At 33.0% G+C, this 19,602-nt stretch overlaps 1 protein-coding gene across 1 annotated transcript in view; it reads right to left on the bottom strand.

The window, feature by feature from the left end:
* Positions 1 to 6,777: 6,777 nt before the first annotated feature.
* The window catches only part of LOC135218170 (protein fem-1 homolog A-like), a 25,956-nt gene continuing 13,131 nt past the window's right edge, over positions 6,778 to 19,602 (bottom strand). Inside the window, exons 4-8 of the mRNA XM_064254320.1 lie at positions 12,433 to 12,580; positions 9,453 to 9,593; positions 7,999 to 8,185; positions 7,447 to 7,777; positions 6,778 to 7,209 (exon numbers count right to left, since the gene is read on the bottom strand). Coding sequence (XP_064110390.1) covers positions 6,778 to 7,209; positions 7,447 to 7,777; positions 7,999 to 8,185; positions 9,453 to 9,593; positions 12,433 to 12,580 — 1,239 coding nt within the window. The remainder of the gene's footprint in view (positions 7,210 to 7,446; positions 7,778 to 7,998; positions 8,186 to 9,452; positions 9,594 to 12,432; positions 12,581 to 19,602) is intronic.

Genomic DNA, 19,602 nt, shown 5'->3' with positions numbered 1-19,602 from the left:
TGTCACCAAGTTCAGTAGTGGGGCTCCATCAGCCATTCAGTATAGGTATGATACAGATATGGGCATGGGTATGGTTATGGGTATGGTATGGGTATGGGGTGGGTATTGGTATGAGTATGGTACGAATATTGGAACTATATATACATATATATATATATATATATATATATATATATATATATATATATATAATTATGATATATATATATATATATATATATATATATATATATATAATATAATGAATATATCTGGTATATATATATAGGATATATATATATATATAGATAAGATATATAGATATATAGATATGATATATATACAGTATATGCAGTATATATATATATATATATATATATATATATATATATATATATGTGTGTGTGTGTGTGTGTGTGTGTGTGTGTGTGAGTGTGTGTGTGTATGAGGTAGATTCTAATTACATCAGACTGTATGTCAAAAAAAAATGTATGCGCTTATTTCATTATTGATTATTACTTAGTGATAGACAATTGTAAATATAATAAATTTCATATCACGTTTCTTATAATATATAAATGTTTCTTTGTTTTTGTATCTGATATAATATCCTTTTCTGTATTACAATCGAGTCCTTTCAGGTAGGCTCTCGTCATTCATGTGCTTATATAATAATATGCTACATAATATAAGTTTATTTTTTTAATAGATGGAATGATGCAAATAATATTTTTAGAGAAAAATTATGTAATATATCACTGATATTATATCAGTGTGCGCCTGACTATTTTTTCTTTTTGTCAAAATTGAACGTTCGAAATATTTCGGAAAATTTGGATGAGATCTTATTTTGTTATAAAAATATTCTTTATATATTTCTTATCATTATTTTCTGGAGTTTTACACTGATAAAACATCGGATTATCAGCACTATTTCTGGTTATATTTATATAATTGAAAGAAATTATAAAAATAAGAGAAAAGTGTTACACGTCTGACGTGTCCGGGTCCGGGAGGCAATTTTCATTATTGGAACCAAGAGAAAACAGCGTCGACACACTGCTAATTTTATCGGTAATTTGTTTTATTGCTTATGTTATAAAAAAAGCTAATTTTATGGTAATATCGAAGTATTTTCTTATGCTTACTCAACCGCTAGTAATAAAGGTTAGAAATTATATTCCGTCCTTATAATAATAAACCTGAGAGATGCGTTACAATACCTGAGGATGCTATGTCCTCTTAGGCTGACAGTTGCTTAGGGTCGGACAAATGAGGTTCATTTAATATTGTTTAGAAACCTTTGGTTTAAATACTGTGGAGCATTTTTTTTCTGAAACTGTTTGATATTAGATTTCTAGACTATGAGAAAGCATAGGCTGACTGGATACGCCCTCTGGATGAGATATGTATAGCCTACCTTATACTGATGGTACAGAGAACTTTTACAATATGATGTTGCAGGATTGCAAACCATTTGGTTAATGTTAGGGATTGGTGAAGAAGCTATGCAGAGCAGAGTACAGTTGCTTTATCCGCAGTGGCTTTATCCGCAGTGGTTTTATCCTTCAACGAAAATGAGTGTAGAATAAAAACTACTTTAGTTTGTCTTAAATCTAACAAAACATTACCTGTCAGTTATACAAGAATGTTTTCTTCTCGTCCCTTTTTTGCATGACCCATAATTTTCGTAAGTTTATCAGGGCACGACCTTAAGCTAAGTTAGGTTAAGGGAGTGTTAGGTTAGGATACTTGCCTGTTGTAATATGTCTGTGAACTCCCTTTTAGCAGCCCCCTCCCCTCCCAGGGGTAAGGTCAGGACACGATCTTTTATTTACTTTATGAATACCAGTTGGTTAGTGAAACATATTCCCGTGGTAGAATGGCAACTGGAATAGCTTGTTGGTGTATTTGATTTTCTCCATCACACTACTGCTGTGGAAATAACATTGAATGTAGCCATGGTCAGAACGCCAATCCGAATTACCTTAAAAATGTGAAATACATTCACAGAAAAATATCTGTGAAGCATAAACCCAGTTATGTTGTTTTATTAATGGATTCTTTTGATAGGCCGACATATATTTAAATAAGCCTTAGTCTTCATATGAGTCTTGTATCTCGTCTCTTAGCCTAACAGCAGAGGGCTTGACTAGTATTTTAAAACTTGTCAGTAATTGCTGGCAACACTTCATAGTGTTTCCTTTTTTTTCTTTTTTTTCTTCTTCTTTTTTTTTTTTTTTTTTTTTTTAAGCAGTGCGGTAGGAAATGCATAGTCGATGGTTCAGGTTTTCATTTTTTATTCAGTGCATTAATCCATCCAATTCTGTAAAAAGAAACCATTTGTTTTCCTAATTCATTATCATTATTTTCTAGTGATTTACACTGTTTATGCAGGTAAAGCCTACCCTGTAACCCCACCCCAACCCTCAACATTCATAAGGGACCAAAGTAACTGGGATATTCAGGTGGAGGAATAGGAAGCCTTTTGTTATGCAAAGATGCATCATGGCCTAACCTTGCCTAACATAGAAAAAGAAGTTATTACTTCCCCGAGGGAAAGATACCCCTTCCCTCACCCCACGTATTTGACTTAGGGCATCATAAACCATGTTTTTTTTTTTTTTTTTCAATCCATTTCTACAATTTTTGAGAGACCTATGTTGGTTTGTAGTGACCATCATTCTTCACTTACTTTGAAGTCTTGACTTATTACATGTTTTCCAATTGAAAAAACAATTATTGAGAAGCCTAGTGTTCATTTATAGGATAGCAGTCCAGTTCCTGAAAGGAGCTCAAGTTACTTTTTACATACTCAAGCATTATAAAAAAAAAGTTAGAGTTAAATCCTCTGAAATCATCATTAAAAAGCAGAGTAACATCCAAAGGGATACGTTTTAATATTTCCCTGATCCAGAAGTGTGCGTCAGTAACAGTCATATTTATGGTTTTTTATCAATACAGTATTTTACAGTGTATTTTTGTTGTTGTTTATAAGTCTGCATAGTGCACATGGTGCTGTGTAGTAATAAATTTCTGGGGGAAATAGAGCTTGCTGTTTTACATCCGTAGTATTTGTCACATTATCTGAAAATTTCCAATATCCTCAAGGGTCTTGGATGCAGTATTGCTGATAAACAGGGTTTATTGAATATATACATACAGGTGTTACATTTGTACAGTACATGACAACAAATGAAATATGAAATTTTCAGCTGACATCGACGTTTTCGAACATCTTAACCCTGCCTATCACTTCTAAGATTCCCATTGTCATATATATTCCTATGTATGGACATTATTTTGATTGTAGACTTTTCATAGTTTTCAGGTATGATGAATGTTGCAAAACTAAACGTGTTACATTAGGAGTAGGTTGAAAAAAATGTGTATTGTCTTTTTGAGTGTTACAATTGTTGGAAGGTGGAGATACACTGAGATATTCTGAGCCTTTCTAATGTAACCAACTTTTTTTTAACATCTTTTATAACTAATTTTTAATTTTGGTGTCAATAATTACAGTTTAATTTAAGAAGGGTCTTGAATACAGTAAATAATGCAGAAATGTATACAGATGTTGAAAACAGATGCACTTATTGCTATGTGTATTTGACTGTTTTTATGCTGTTAGCATATTCTGTTTTGTTCTCCCATTTTGATATCACGGCTCCAGACCCTAATAAGATCTAAACAAAATCTTTGTGTGTATGTATATGTTCAGGGTTTATTAAAGATATGGTATAGTATACTAAAATCTCCTTGGGACCTGTGAAGGCTGCTCTAGTAAGTCAAAATATTGCTAAACATATGAAATCAGTTAGATAGATTTGTGTCAGTGAGAAATAAAAAAATGTTTCAAGTATGAACTACATTTACTTTCAAAATCTTATACTGATAAAGTTAGGTAATTAGAAATCAAAGCAGGGTTCATATTCCCTATCCCCTTTCCTTTATGGGATGTAATAATCTCAGGCCTTAAGAACGGTCACATAATACGCGTAGATTTGACATTTGAATCAAGTAACACAAATACCCTGTCTAAATTTAATTCTCCAAAGACCAGTAGTCAATCAATTTCAGAGAGGAGTCATAATTTCTTTTACGGTAGTGACTGATCTTTTCTGTCTTTCATTCAAGACTGTTTCGATTTGTTAAGATAAATATTAAATGCAGACTGACTAGAGCAATGCTTTCCAATGGTCTTTTTGACCATCTTTCTGGGTGTGCTCGCTGACTGACTTGGCCTCACGGATTAGTGAAGGGTTCGTATGGTTAGGGCATCTCCATAAATCTATCCGCCTAAGTGATACCTATTTATATATCAAAATCTTTCCCCTAATGTTAATCCCTTTCCTACAGTTATCCCCAAGACTCGTCATTTACTGGAGTTTAATTAAGCAGATAGTTTAAGATTAAGGCAATAAAGTGACCACTGACCAACTCAATGCCTTATGCCGACCACGTTTTCCTACGATCGAGGTTCGTTGGAAAGGTAAAAAATTATACCGTATGTTTGTTTTTACCTAAAATCATTCCACTGAAGTTATCGAATGTCAAATACAGTTTTAATGGCAATTTGTATTTTTAATAGTTATTTTTAACACAGCCACATTTTAGAAAACTTTCACTAGAGTGCATTCTTAAGTTCGTTAGGCCTGGAATTCTCTCTCTCTCTCTCTCTCTCTCTCTCTCTCTCTCTCTCTCTCTCTCTCTCACACACACACACACACACACACACACACACACACACACACACACACACACAATTGTAGAATGTTTAAAAGACTACAGACCATAGTAATGGTGTGGGTCGGTCTCACATTTTGAACAACAATCATTTCGTTTTCGTTTCATTGCTAGATTTATTCATATTTCTATGCCTTATCACCATGTACCATATGAATATATATATATATTATATATATATATATATATATATATATATATATATATGTATATATATATATATATATAGATATAATATATATATATATATATATATATATACATGACTGGTAAAATGTTATGTTACCATCTCATTCATTACTTACCTGAAGAGAGCAAAAGCAATGTTTGAAATATAGTAACTTGCTTTCAATATATATATATATATATATATATATATATATATATATATATATATATATATATATATTTATATATATATATATATATATATATATATATATATATATATATATATATATATATATATATATATATATATATATGTATGTATGTATGTATGATTTTTCCGATATGTACACATCCTTTTTTTTCAGGACTCACTAAACAGAGCAACCAGACAGAAGATTATAGATGACTCGCTTATCTGATACCATTAGTGGGGCCAAACTTGGATCAAGCTAACTATTACAGGTAAAAAGTTAACTTTATTTATTATGGATTTTTCTTTAGAAAATGAAGACTTTCAGATTGAAGCACTCTCTTAATAATCATTACTACTAAGTCTGACTATAGACATATATATAAAACCATTTAAGTAAATCCAAGTGTCAGTAGGCCATCTCTTGTGACAAACCATAACGGTTCTGAGAACACGGTACATAGTAACGGTGCTGAATGGTAGCAAAGGTCGTAGTCAAAACTCTAGTGTTTTGCTCTTTGTTCACTTTTAATAGTAATCGAAAATCCATGACATCTCCGTAGAACAGCCACTTATTTATAATCATCACCATTGTCATCTCCACATGTCATGGTACAGTTCAGCTTAAACAAGTTTATTCCGTAGAGGTGCTTTTATTTATTTATTTTTTTTTTTTGGCCTAGGGAGGGGGCAGGGGGTATCCCCTGCCATTGTTCTTGGAAGTGATTCTCTGTCCACAAGCTTTATCAAAAGCAGGTGTTATATCGAAAAAAAAAAAAGAAAGTTTGGGTTGATTTATAAATATTAGCTCTTGTTGGTATAAAGTCAGCTTTATTCTAACCATACCAATGGACAATAAGGGTAATTTAGATATGTTTCGTGTCAGTTATCCCAGACTGGTTAACCTACATTTTTTTGAGCTTGTTTTGACGACTGTATAACATTAGGGGGATAGAACCACCACAAGGTTTTATGATTAATATCAAGTTAACAACGAGTTTTTCATTTGAGAGAGAGAGAGAGAGAGAGAGAGAGAGAGAGAGAGATGGCGGGGGGAGGGATGTACGTTGGGTAGGAATTATTAAGGGAGTTATTAATGAAATCCAGATATAGTAAATAATGACGTTTGATTTTATTCTCATTTCGTTTATTTGTATGTATCTATAAGTTATTAAATTGAAACATAACTAGTTTCATAATTAAGTTGGGTCAGTTATCTAGAAGTTAACCTCATATAGTGTTCCTTTTACTGAAGAGTCAACTTTTCTATTATAAATAAGGGTAAAAAAAAAAAATAGTGTAAAATAACCTAGAAAAGGAGGTCATAAGTTCATGTGAATTTGAAGATAGCAGTTACTTGTAGGCAAAAAGAAAAGCAGTAAATGTTCGAAAGGCATATATTTCTATAAATTATTCGGAAAATAAAAGCATTACAAATCCTTTGTATAAAGATACAATGCTCATTCACCCTCGTCAATTAACAAAGCGAGTAAGATCCTAATGAACGACTATACAAAAAAATAACTATGTGCGCAAATTTCATTAATAGACTTAAGGTATGAATCAATCAGTCAGGAACCTCATGTATCCACTGAACAAATTGTCCACTAAATCAGTGCATGTCAACGATTACAAATTTTGAGAAGTAAGGTAAACACTGAAAAAAAAAAAAAAAAAATCTACTTCAAGATTCATTCAGCAGCCAGGCACTGCACAGAACTATGACTCACAGAATCTTCAAATTGACCAAGTGGCTGTTCCCGGGAAGCCATCAACGATCCAAAAGTTTCACCTCTGCTATTTACATCGTCCAAGTTAGCTCCAGCAGACAGAAGAGCGCCTACTGTGTTTTCTGAAACGTCTTCATTCCAGGCAAGTGTATGCAAGGGTGTGTTACCCGCATGGTCTCTGGCACAAGGATCTGAACCAGTTTCCAGGAGAAGGTCTACGATCTCTGTCCTGAGAGAAGCAGAGATTGGCAGCAGCAAGTTACCAATGTCCCTGACACCCAGGGAACATGCCAGGTGGAGGAGAGTCGAACCTGTGGAGTCCCTTGGATCCATATTCACCAACCTACTCACTGTCATTTTCACCTCGCACCACTGACTGGCCCAGAAATCTGCCTGTAACCGAGTGAATGAGGCTAGCAAATGCATTACGACAACAATAATCTGGTCGAGGTGGGAATCGTGCTTCTTTCTTTCACAAATGCAGGTTTCATTCAGTATATTATAAGTAACCATTGCCATCTCTCCAGTGCATACTTCGAAAGCACACATTAAATCCTCAAAGTAGATCGCGGGTTTACAATTCCATTTGCGTGTGTGGTTACTGTTCGTCACGATTGCGAATAAACTAACAAACGACTGCAGGTGAAACAGTCTGCTTGGGTCTAGTGGCTTGAGTTGAAGCTGTTGCATACTGATGGCGTGAAGCCATAAGTTGATGCACCATTTCAAATCACCACATCTTGCATAATCAAGTCCGGTCGACCGGAAACTTCTCATTGTTCCAGCATCATCAGTACCCAGGATCCTTTCCCTCACAAGCAGAGACTGTAGGTACACTGCATTGTTGTTGTTTTCTATGGCCTCCAGTTGTTGGACGGTCGTGAATTCGCCGAATTCGTCACATAAAGGACATGACAGGTGGTGGTCAGGTTTTGGGTACATCAGCGCTCCATCGACGTACCTGAAAATGCATTGCAAAAGAGATTAGGATAAACAACTAATTTCCCTTTTCAGAGATATGAGATTTTAAAAATGCGACGCATATTATATAACAGTTTCATTTAAATATTAAGACAATATACGAGTGAATTAAAACGGTCTTTTCCAGTACATAAACAACTAAAATTAGCTCGAAAATGAAAATAAAGATAATAATCTTTTGACAATTTTATCAAAACAGACCTCAGACTCAGCGCTGACTTCCAGTACTCGACAGCACCGACTGCATCTCTCCTTTTGTCTAAAACTGAGGCTCCAAGAAGCTCCAGTGCTTCGATCTTCTCCATCCTAGAAACATCTGTTCTGGAAACGAGATATTCAACGATATTTGCATGACCACGAGAGCTCGCTGCCATTAAAGGTGTTGTGCCTGGAAAAGGGATCAATCACTCTAGACGAAAGTGTTCACGATTGTCTTCAAAACTGCCTTGAATTCATTGCAATGGCGTTGCATTTGGTGCTAAAATTTTGTGCAAAAATGCAGCTCATTTTATGAACTAAATGACACACTCAAATCTTAAAAGGAATCTACTGATATTTCAGTTAGTATATGCTGTTATGCATTCGAAATTCATATCAATTAGTACAGATCATTAATAAAAAAAATAAATTGAAATTAGTATTTTATGCATGATGAGATTGCATTTAGTTCAAAGATCTTGTAAGAGTGCTTTTCATATTATACGTTAAATGATGTGGATAGGAATATCTGGCTATCTCAGGTGATAGTTATTTAATACTACTATGCATCCAAAATTCATATTATTTACTACAGACCATTAAAAATAATTAAATTGAACACAAGTATTTCACACATGACTTACCTGAGTAATCGGCCTCCAAAGTAGCATTGTAAGACAGCAGTGCTTTCATTACCTCCAGATTTCCTGATTCTACACTGCCATACAAAGCGCTTTTCCCGTATATATTTCTTCTGTTCACATTGACTCCGATATTTAAAAGGTACTTCACAATATCAAGATGACCACTGCAAGAGGCGAGCATCAGACAGTTGTCCGCGTGGTGATCGGCAGCCTCAGTGTGTGTAATGATGAATGAATAAACACCACCATAAATAAATAAGTAAATGAACAAAGAAACAACCTAACAAATAAACGAACGAATGATTAACGAACAAATAAATTAACGGATAAATAAAAAAAATATTAATTAGCAAACGGAAAATTAATAAATAAGTTAATATTTAACAAGCAAACAAATAAATAAATAAATTGGACGAATAAAAAATGAATAAATGGATAAATGATTAAATGAATAAATAAATAATGCATAAATAAATTAATATATAGATAATTAAACAAATAATTAAATAAATATATGAATAAACAAATGAATTAATGCATATACATGAATGCATAAATAAAGTAATGAGTAAAGTTAATGATTAAAGACATAAATAAATTCGTTTACGTTAGTAATGAATAAATAAATAAATGAACGAGAAAATAAACCATTGTTAACTAAAAAAAAAATTAGATGGTACGATATTTTATGCTTCATTAGATAGGAACAATTAGTTGTAAATGGCAACGCACTAACTACAATTAATGAAATACAGAGCATCTGTTATTCGAACCATCGTTAACATCAAAACAGAATGATTCCCAATGACTCACAAGCTCCGTGTTCCAGGAGAAGTCTGGCAACTTCGAAGTGTCCTTGGGAACACGCTGCTGCCAAGGGCGTGCTGTTGAAGGTCGTGACGCCATTTGCATTGGCTCCTTTGGAAAGGAGAAAGTCCACGATCTCCAGGTGGCCTTTGGAAGCAGCACACCATAAAGGGTTAACTCCGTCCAGATATCGTCCGCATCATTAACACTGCAAAAGAAAGTTAGTAGTATTTGAAGAGTTTATACGTTATATATATATATATATATATATATATGTATATATATATATATATATATATATATATATACATATACATATATATATACATATATATATAATATACATATACATATATATATATACATATACATATATATATTATATACATATATATATTATCCTATATATATATTATATACTATATATATTATATACATATATCATATATATATATATATATATATATATATATATATATATATATATATATATATATATATATATATAGTATTACCAGACCCGATAAGGGAAGGGAACTGTTTTGTTAGATGCAACCGACTATAAAGAAAAAATGTTGACTATCTTAAGAGACCAAGGTAAGTTTCACTGAAACTGGAGCACCCGATTTTTACATATCACAGTAACTGAAGACAAAATAAACAGATTTTTACGTCTTCTAAGAAAGAGAAAATCATAGATGATCAACACATACCAGGACTTGTTTGTCACTGGATCATCCTTTGGAGTTTTATATGGTCTCCCAAAAATACACAAGCCTAATACACCAATGAGACCAATTTTGGCATCATATAATACACCTAATTATAAGCTAGCTAAATATTTGGTACCTTTTTTAGAACCGCTGACCAAAAATGATTTTTAGCTTTCAGTAACTCTTACTCTTTTAAGGATAAAGTTTTATTACAGGACGCTGATTTGAAAATGGCCAGTTTAGATGTTGAATCTCTATTTACAAATGTCCCTGTGGAAGAAACTATCGATATTATCTTAAACAAACTTTTTCCTGAGCCAGATTCTGTTTTTAATCATTTCAATCGTTCGTTTTTTAAAACCCTTTTAGAACTAGCAGTGCGGGACACTGCCTTTGTTTTGACGGCAAACTTTATAAGCAAACAGACGGTGTAGCCATGGGCTCTCCCTTGGGTCCCACTTTTGCCCAACATCTTCATGTGCTCGCTGGAAGAAACGCATGTTAGATGACTGCCCACTCAGGTTCCACCCACTCTTTTATGGTAGGTATATTGATGACACCTTCGCCTGATTTAAAAATGACTGTGATATTGACTCCTTTTTAGCATATGTTAATACTAAACATAGTAACATTAATTTTACCGTGGAAAAAGAGGTGAACGATCATTACCTTTCTTAGACGTTCTTGTCACTAGGGATAATGGCTCTTTTAGTACATCTGTTTTAGAAAGAAAACTTTTACTGGTCTAGGATCCAATTACTATAGTTCTTGTTTGTATGATTTTAAAACTAAACTCTATTTTTACTCTCCTCCACAGGGCATTTTTTATTACATCGAACTGGCAATCCTTCCACCAAGAAATTAGTTTCCTTTCTGGATATTTTAGGGATAATTGCTTCCCACAGACTTTGTTTTATAAAAAGCTCCGTTTGTTTCTTAACAAACAATTCGCTAATGTCGCCAAACCATGTACAGTACCAAAACTAGCTTTTTATGCCAAATTCCCGTTCTTACATGATGACTCCTTTCGGAAAAAGTTTGCACAAATTATTCATAAACATTATGGTGCCCATTAATCTAAAATTAATTCCAATAAACCCGCTAACAATCGGTTCCTTTTTCAGATATAAAGATCGATTCTTGGACCTCTCTTGACCTCCAACGTGGTCTATAAGTATACTTGCCCTAAGTGTAACTCTGGGACATATGTCGGATCCACGAGGAGGTTACTGCGGGTCAGAATCGACTCTCATCGGGGATTAAGTTTCCGTACTGGCTGTAGGCTCTCCAATCCCGAACACTCTAATATAAGAAACCATTCGAAAAATTGTAAAATATATATAGAAAGAAGTCATTTCCAAGTCATAGGCCAAGCGAACAATGCATATGAACTGCCTATCCTGGAGTCATTATTTATTAAACAACTGGTTCCCCAGTTTAAATACCCAGACCTCCTCCACACAACTGTACCTGAGCTAACTTTTCATTTGTTTTGTCATTCTGTCTCTTGCCTTCTCGGCACAAGGTTGGTTAGCGGTCTTTGGTCTTTTTATTTTTAATTTTTTTTTTGTTTTCGTTTCTGTATGTTTTTTAATTGTGTTGTAATTTACAAATGTTGAATTTTAGAGTAATTTTTTAAGTAATTTTTAAGTAATTTTAAATTAATTTTATTTATTGTTTAACAGATTCCCTGAAGATGTAATAATGATATTACGAAACGTAGGAAATAAAGAATTGTAATGAATTGCAACGTTTCTAATAGTCCACCTTCATGCTGATGTATATATATATATATATATATAATATATATATATATATATATATATATATATATATATATATATATATATATATATATATATATATATATATATATATATATATATATATATATATATATATATATATATATATATATATATATATATATATATTATATATATATATATATATATATATATATATATATAATATATATGATATATATATATATAATATATATATATATATATATATATATATATTATATATATATATATATATATATATATATATATATATATATATATATATATATATATATATATATATATATATATATATATATATATATATATATATATATATATATATAATGTGTGTGTGTATGAATGCATGTATGTATGCTATCATTCATTCATGTAAAAGTAGTTGATTTTCCAGTTAGGATATTAATATTTATTAACTGGAACAATTCAAGTCAGTCGACACATGTAAAATCATACCATACATACCTGACCCCAATCCTTCAATATTTGCGTTGTGGTAATCGACGAGGATCCTGACACAGGTTGCATGTCCAAGAATTGCTGCTGTGTTCAATAACGATTCCCATTCCATCCCGCCATTCTCGATGCAAGACGCCTTGGACCATCCGTAAGGCTAAAAAGACAGACATAAATCAGTTTGACTATACTTCAGTTTTAACTCTTCCAATAGGAATCTAAAGTGTGTGTGTGTGTGTGTGTGTGTGTGTGTGTGTGTTTAACTTCGTCCCCGATATAAATTCTTCCAATTTAACCCAGTTACCCGAAGTAAACGAACATGGTCTGTGTTTAGCCGTTTCTACGTTGTCTTCATTCAAAGTAACAAATAACATATATATCCTTCTTTCAATTGGCGTTTTATTATACTAGATAGCAGGCATAAAAAGTAGAATATTTGAACGCGTAGAATGAATAGTTCATTTTAAGTAAAATGTTCCAGAAGAAGATGAGCAAGAGACCAAAATAAATAATCAGAAATTTGGTAAGAGAACCCAGACAGATTGATGGAATCCTCATCGTAAAATGTTAAAATCTGATTTATATGATGAGGACAAAGCATGACTGCAGGCTAAAATACTCTAAATGTAAAAAATAAAAAAAATAAAAAAATAAAAAATTAACATAAACGGAAACAGCTTAAGGGGAAATTGTATGACGAAAATGTGAGAAAGACAAAACACATATCCTACTTGTAGTTGGTATAAAGAATTAATAATATAATTTACTGTAAAAAACAAACACTACATAGATGTGAGAGGTGCCTCTTTAAGATATTTAGTCAGTGGGAATAAAAATATTGAAATACGATAACAAACGTTATATATTCATGCTAAGAACAATTTGGATAGGCAATAATAAATAGTTAACGAATCAAAAGATTACATATCTAGACAGAATTTCCTTCTGCAACGAATGACTTAAAATATGTAACCACCTATGGAAAGTTTAATGTAGCCTCCATTGAATAATAGTCAAATATTATAGGTCAAAAAATATTCTGTGCAACTGTGTAGCCAAACAAGTTCAAACTGTAAAAAGTCAGTACTATCCTACCAAAAGTAAGTAGTGAATATACTATCTTCATGGGAAAGTTTAAGTCCTGTCTTAAGTTAGTTTCATTAGCCATCAGTGTTATGCAATATATTGCATACATGAAGAAAATCCAAGGAAACATAAACAGTACAAATGCAGGCAGGAGCATCGTCATATACTAATTCTAAATAAAACAAAAGTATCACAAAAAGGATTTAAACCACCAAACCACAAAGCAATTGAACTATACCTATAAATTTAATATAAATTAAACCCTTTCGTATCGAAACTCACTCGTGAAAAAACAGAGGGAAGTATCGGACTTAAGTTTGGAGAGAGAGAGAGAGAGAGAGAGAGAGAGAGAGAGAGAGAGAGAGCATATTAGATTAGATTTGGCTAAACGATAAATATTTTGAAGATTGAATGCTAGCTGTATAATTCTACTTACTTCGGCGACACATACGAAAGCCAACATAGTCCCGTTCATTTCTTCCCGAATTCGACGCTTAAGGGAGAGTAGACACTGAAATAATTAGCGGCGTAAAGTAAGGTCTTCGATTAGAGAGACTCTTGGATAACAAAAGCCACTTACTTCTCACGACGCCTCGTGCAAAGACAAAACTGAAATTTGATACCCATTTTGAGTATTTGTACCCAGGGAGGGTGGCGCAGTGGTGCAGTCGGGATTAGAATACCCGTAATCCCCTGACCAATGGGAACCTTCCCTTGAGCGAAGGCCCTGACGTTACAAGGGTTCGTTGACTCACGTGCTTGCCCATCTTGACGACGCTTCTCAAGTCTAGAAAGTTCCTTCTTTGAGGCACAGTAACTTCCGTCAAAGCACTACTATGCCAGCAAGGATTGAATTAAGAATTTATGATCAGAAATAAGTCTTATTAAATTTTGTACGAAGATTCATTATTTTTCTTCCTTTAACGTACATACGAGTAATGCTATTCGAATGTTCATGCCCTGGCAGCTGGATGGGTGGATGAGGGAGAGCACTAATTGTATGGGTGATATATGGCCTCACCACCCCTGGATCTTGACCTTAACACCCGTTGAAGTCTCCACACACATCAACCATTACTCATGTGTCATACTATGTATTATACATAGTATGACTGTATACATACTCTGCCTTTCAAAATGAAACATCAGTCATTTAGTGAAGCATGCTGTAATAAGGACAAAGAAGTAGGGAATTTAATATTGGTTGCAAATACAATTTTATCTAAATCAATAACAAATTTATCAATATCGATTAGAAAACAAAGATTAAGATCGAACAGTTGCTTATTGTGCTCTCTCTCTCTCTCTCTCTCTCTCTCTCTCTCTCTCTCTCTCTCTCTCTCCGCTCTAACAATACAAGAATGTTTTAAAGACTACAGACCATGGTAAAGGTGTGGACCGGTCTCATATCTTGAACAACAATGATTTCACTTTTGTTTCATTGCAAGATTTATTCAATGCCTTATCACCTTATACACGTATGGACGGTTTTATGGAGATATTTGGGCAGGGAGTTTCGTTCAATGGAAAAGTTTTCATTTTATTAAGGTATTCGCTAATATTTTATCTGTTCAGTCATCTGATTCCAAATGAAATTTTTGTCTTTATATTAGCAAAATAGCAAGGGCGAAATATTGTCGTTACGAAATATACAAATATATTTTGATCAGAATTTCATATAAATCCACAGATCTGACATTTAAAAGGGGTTGTGTCTAAAACTTAGGAAAAACATTCGATTATAGCATTAATTAGGGCGACCCCGTGATACTTCCAGTCCATTTTCCAGAGAGGGAAGTTGATGTATTTTTGCTGGAAATAGAGGAGTTCACCCTATATATTGATATGACGACGGCATTTCAATACTTGGGGGAGTAAAGATCTCATATTTTTTTCCTATAATTCTATTTTTCTCATAAAGTAGATAATCAAATCAGCTGGAATAACTAGAGTATAATTTTATTTGAAGAGCATTCTCTCCCACGTAAATATTTTAACTTAATATAATGTCAATAAGAAGTTTATAGTCTCAAGTGAAGATCAGATTCACCCACACTAAAAATTCCTTCTCTCAACTTAGCGTCACGAAGATGCAGGGCTGCCAAAAAAAATGTAAGCAGTCATGTGTAGTCACTGAGAAGTATAAAAAGATTATGTTGGCACATGAAAATATAAAAGACTTAACCTTATCGGCTCCTACATGGCGATAGAGGCTTTGTCTCCCACGGTGCCAAATGTACTTCTCTGGAGTTTTGAAGGCCTACCTACCATTCCCGTTTACCCCTTTTAATCCCTGCGTCTGTTAAAGTCTCCTGGGAACAACATACTTCTGGTTGTTCTGTATTGCCTCGATTTTCCTTAGAAAATCTTGCCATTCCTCCAGCTCTCTGTTTTTCAAATAGGCCTAATTAAGTCATTTTCTGGACCTTTCTTGCGTTTATCTCTTGCTACTGAACTTTTGCACTTTTTATCTACTTGTTTTTGTGTTAATTACCTACATATGTTTGTAAATTCCAAACTCGCCGAAGCACGCTCATTAATACACACACACACAAACATATATATATATATATATATATATATATATATATATATATATATATATATATATATATATATATCTATATATATATATATATCATATCTTATATATATATATATATATATATATATATATATATATATATATATATATATATATATAGATATATATATATATATATATATATATATATATATATATATATATATATATATATATATATATATATATAGAGAGAGAGAGAGAGAGAGAGAGAAGAGAGAGAGAGAGAGAGAGAGAGAGAGAGAGAGAGAGAGAATTATAAATAAGTTGCACGGCTGGAATTATCGGCACACATTTACTTTATCATCTATACTGGTACATAATATAGTCCCTTTTTTTTATTTCTATTGACAGTTTTCATAATTTTTTTTTTATTCTTATATCGTCTTTTCTATACAGACTTACTTCCAGCTTTGTCTTTTACTAGTAAATATATCATTTTCTTTTTTCTTTGCCTGGATGTCTTGCCTGATGAAAAATATTGATTTATGTTTTATAGTCTTTATAACGCTTTGTCAAAACAAATATATGATTACTTGCGTCATGAATTACATATCTTTTATTAATAATAAAACACAAGAGTGCCACGGCTGTATACGTATAGATTTATTACTGCATATGTACACAAAACTTTTAAAAACAAATCTTTATTCATATTACTGAAGTAATTTTAGGAATTGAATGAATGTTTACATTATAAGGTTAGTGACTGTTTGAATGACCATTAAGCGATACCTTTCATTGCTGTTCCACGTCTTTATGCCCTGAGGTCAGCTTAACTCCTGAGATGCGAACTGGTAGAGCTGGAAATTATTTTGCACGTTTAATAAGAAACATGTTGCTTTATTGTTGTTAAAAGGTAAAAAAATACGATGGCTTTCAGCAACCGGCAGAAATTGATTATAAACTAATTATATGTGCGTTGTATAACTTACGCTGCCTACATATACCATACAACGCGAGTCCCAAAATGTGAGGTGGCAACGCCGGTCACCGCCCATGGAGTGTGACTGATATTTGAAATTAAATAGTTTCATGTATTTCGGCTTACTTCAATATAAATTTTAATCATAGCAAGGGAGTGTAGTTTTCTAAATTGTATAATTTCCTTTTAATTACCAATGAAATTCTACACTATTCGAGGCGTTTTTACGTTTGCAATTATAAATGGTATAATTATATAAAGTTAAAACAATGGTATTGTGGTTATAGTGCTGGTGTAATGCGGTCGAACTTGGAAGGAAACACCGGATTAAGATGTCAGTGACCTCAGTAGCACAGTTCGGACAGGGAAGGATTAGCAGGGTCGATGTCAATCAAAGCATGTCTTCCTTAAACTAGGTTCCTTCTACTATGAACAACCTTCCCTTCCCCTCCCTTTTTCGGAAGCCTCACGTCTAACGACCGAATTTTTCAACTGTCACTCAAACTACCGCTTAAGCTGTTCCTAACTTTTGTTTCGCTTTTTCTAAAGCTGATAAATTTTCGTTTTTCTATCATTGATTTCTACCACTAACGATCGGTGCTTCTTTGTCTATCTTCGAGTAATGAAAAATGGTACTTTTTCTACGACGATAACTTTTTCCATTTCCTGACTGGCTATCTCTGACTCGATAGGACTCGCTACTATCGATCTTTTTCTCCTACTGATGGGTGGGTACCTTAGGGTTTAAAGGGGTCTGTAACCTTGCCTGTTCACCATTCCTTTCACCTTTTTAAATCTTTACATTTCACCTGCATATTCCATTCATATCATAATAAAGACTCACCACACATCGTTAAAATCATCTTTCCACTTGCAAAATGCTCATATGTCCTACCGGCTGCTCTATGAGCAAGAGTCTTGAGCTGGCTTAAGTCCATCTTAATCTCAAACAAACACAACAACTCCTTAAAACAAGGTGGCCATCCCCTGTGACTCTTTCTACACTTTTCCTTGATTTCGTCTTTTATAATTTTAATTCTTCTGGAGGGAATGTCTGTCATCTAGGCTTATACTTTTTAATAGGAGGTGATTATAATGACTTTCGTTTTGGGTACATAAGCTGTTGGTGTCTGCATATGACAAGTAATTAAGTACTAGATTTTTTTACCTTATCAAAAATCAACCTAATAATTTATATTCTTGATAAGTTAACGATTTAAAAATATATATATATAACGTTTACATAAGAAACAGCAATAGATAATTTTGAAAATTAATGTCTCGTACAATGTAGTCATGGATTTCTACCTATTAAAATAATATACTGCGTATTTTATTTAACAAGTCTAATAAATAACAGAAAATAAAATATATATTGCTAGAGCAACTGCAGCTAGAAATGAAATCGATTAGGAAAACAAACTGAAGAGAATACAGCGCAATTTAGTAGCAGTTTCTCTGTCTGTCTGTCTGGATAAACTTGTTAATGAACAAGCTTTGGCCCAAATATCATTCTAGTATTTCAGTATCGCATATTTTTACTGAAACATCAAATAAAACTCTGTCTTGTGGATAAGCATATCTACACCAAAATATAATCAATGTGTGTTTTTAAGAAAGGAATAGAAGAGGTTCGCAATTTTCATTTCCTGATGCATCAAATCATTATGGTCGCTTTCATGGCACTAAAAATGTACGGTACTATTTTCTGAATGATGACATCAAGCCATAATCCTGAATACTTTCCTGGACAGTTTGACTTTCTGCAATTCGCAGCAGGGAAACGACACAAGTTTACTTTGGAAGCCATTTTCATTTTTATTCAAGGGTTCGCTATTTAAATTTTTATAATTTTCTCATTTCAAATGAACATGTCTTCTATATGTAAGATTATACTTTCCTCGTAAACACTGACATGTTAGGTGTCTTTAAATATTTGCAAAAAGGAATTCCAATGTTATCCATTAAGTTCGACAAGCAAAGAACATATTAAACATACGTTGTGTTTTTCAATAAATTGTTTTTTATGATGGTTGAAGCTCTCTAATTAAGTGTGATTATTTCAGCGCGCGTGGAGTCCCATCATATCAGTCGTATTCATATTATACTGCATGATTTATTAACAAATGACATGTCTAGTAACTTTGTTTCTCCTGAATTAAGGATTTATTTTTCTCATAAGTATGCAAAGCTGATTATAAAACGCCCAGTCATATTAAACAAAATATGGGCAGTTAGCATAGTTGTAATGAATTGAAGGTTGTTAGCAATATAAGGAAAAGGAAAGGAAACTAGATAATTGGCAAAATACCTGCACCATTTGAAGTGCGAACTGCGACATTTAAAGAACCACTGGATAGTCAGTACATTACCATTAAGTCATAGTTTGATTCTAAAATAAAAGGAGTCTGTAATGAGAATATCCAGTTTGTTTATATCTTTGGACGGGATTTTGAATTCTTGGTGTGTGAAACTATTGTGTTGCTTGTGATAGTGACTCCTGATAGCTAAGTTTAAATGATTTAGAAATGAAAGACCTGTTCTGATGATAGTCCTTCGTATGTGTCCAGGAACTGTGTGCTGC

Source organism: Macrobrachium nipponense, chromosome 9, assembly GCF_015104395.2.
Source record: "Macrobrachium nipponense isolate FS-2020 chromosome 9, ASM1510439v2, whole genome shotgun sequence".
Lineage (NCBI taxonomy): Eukaryota > Metazoa > Arthropoda > Malacostraca > Decapoda > Palaemonidae > Macrobrachium > Macrobrachium nipponense.
The sequence above is the reverse complement of the archived record's forward strand: the minus strand, read 5'-3'. Positions and strand labels throughout refer to the sequence as shown.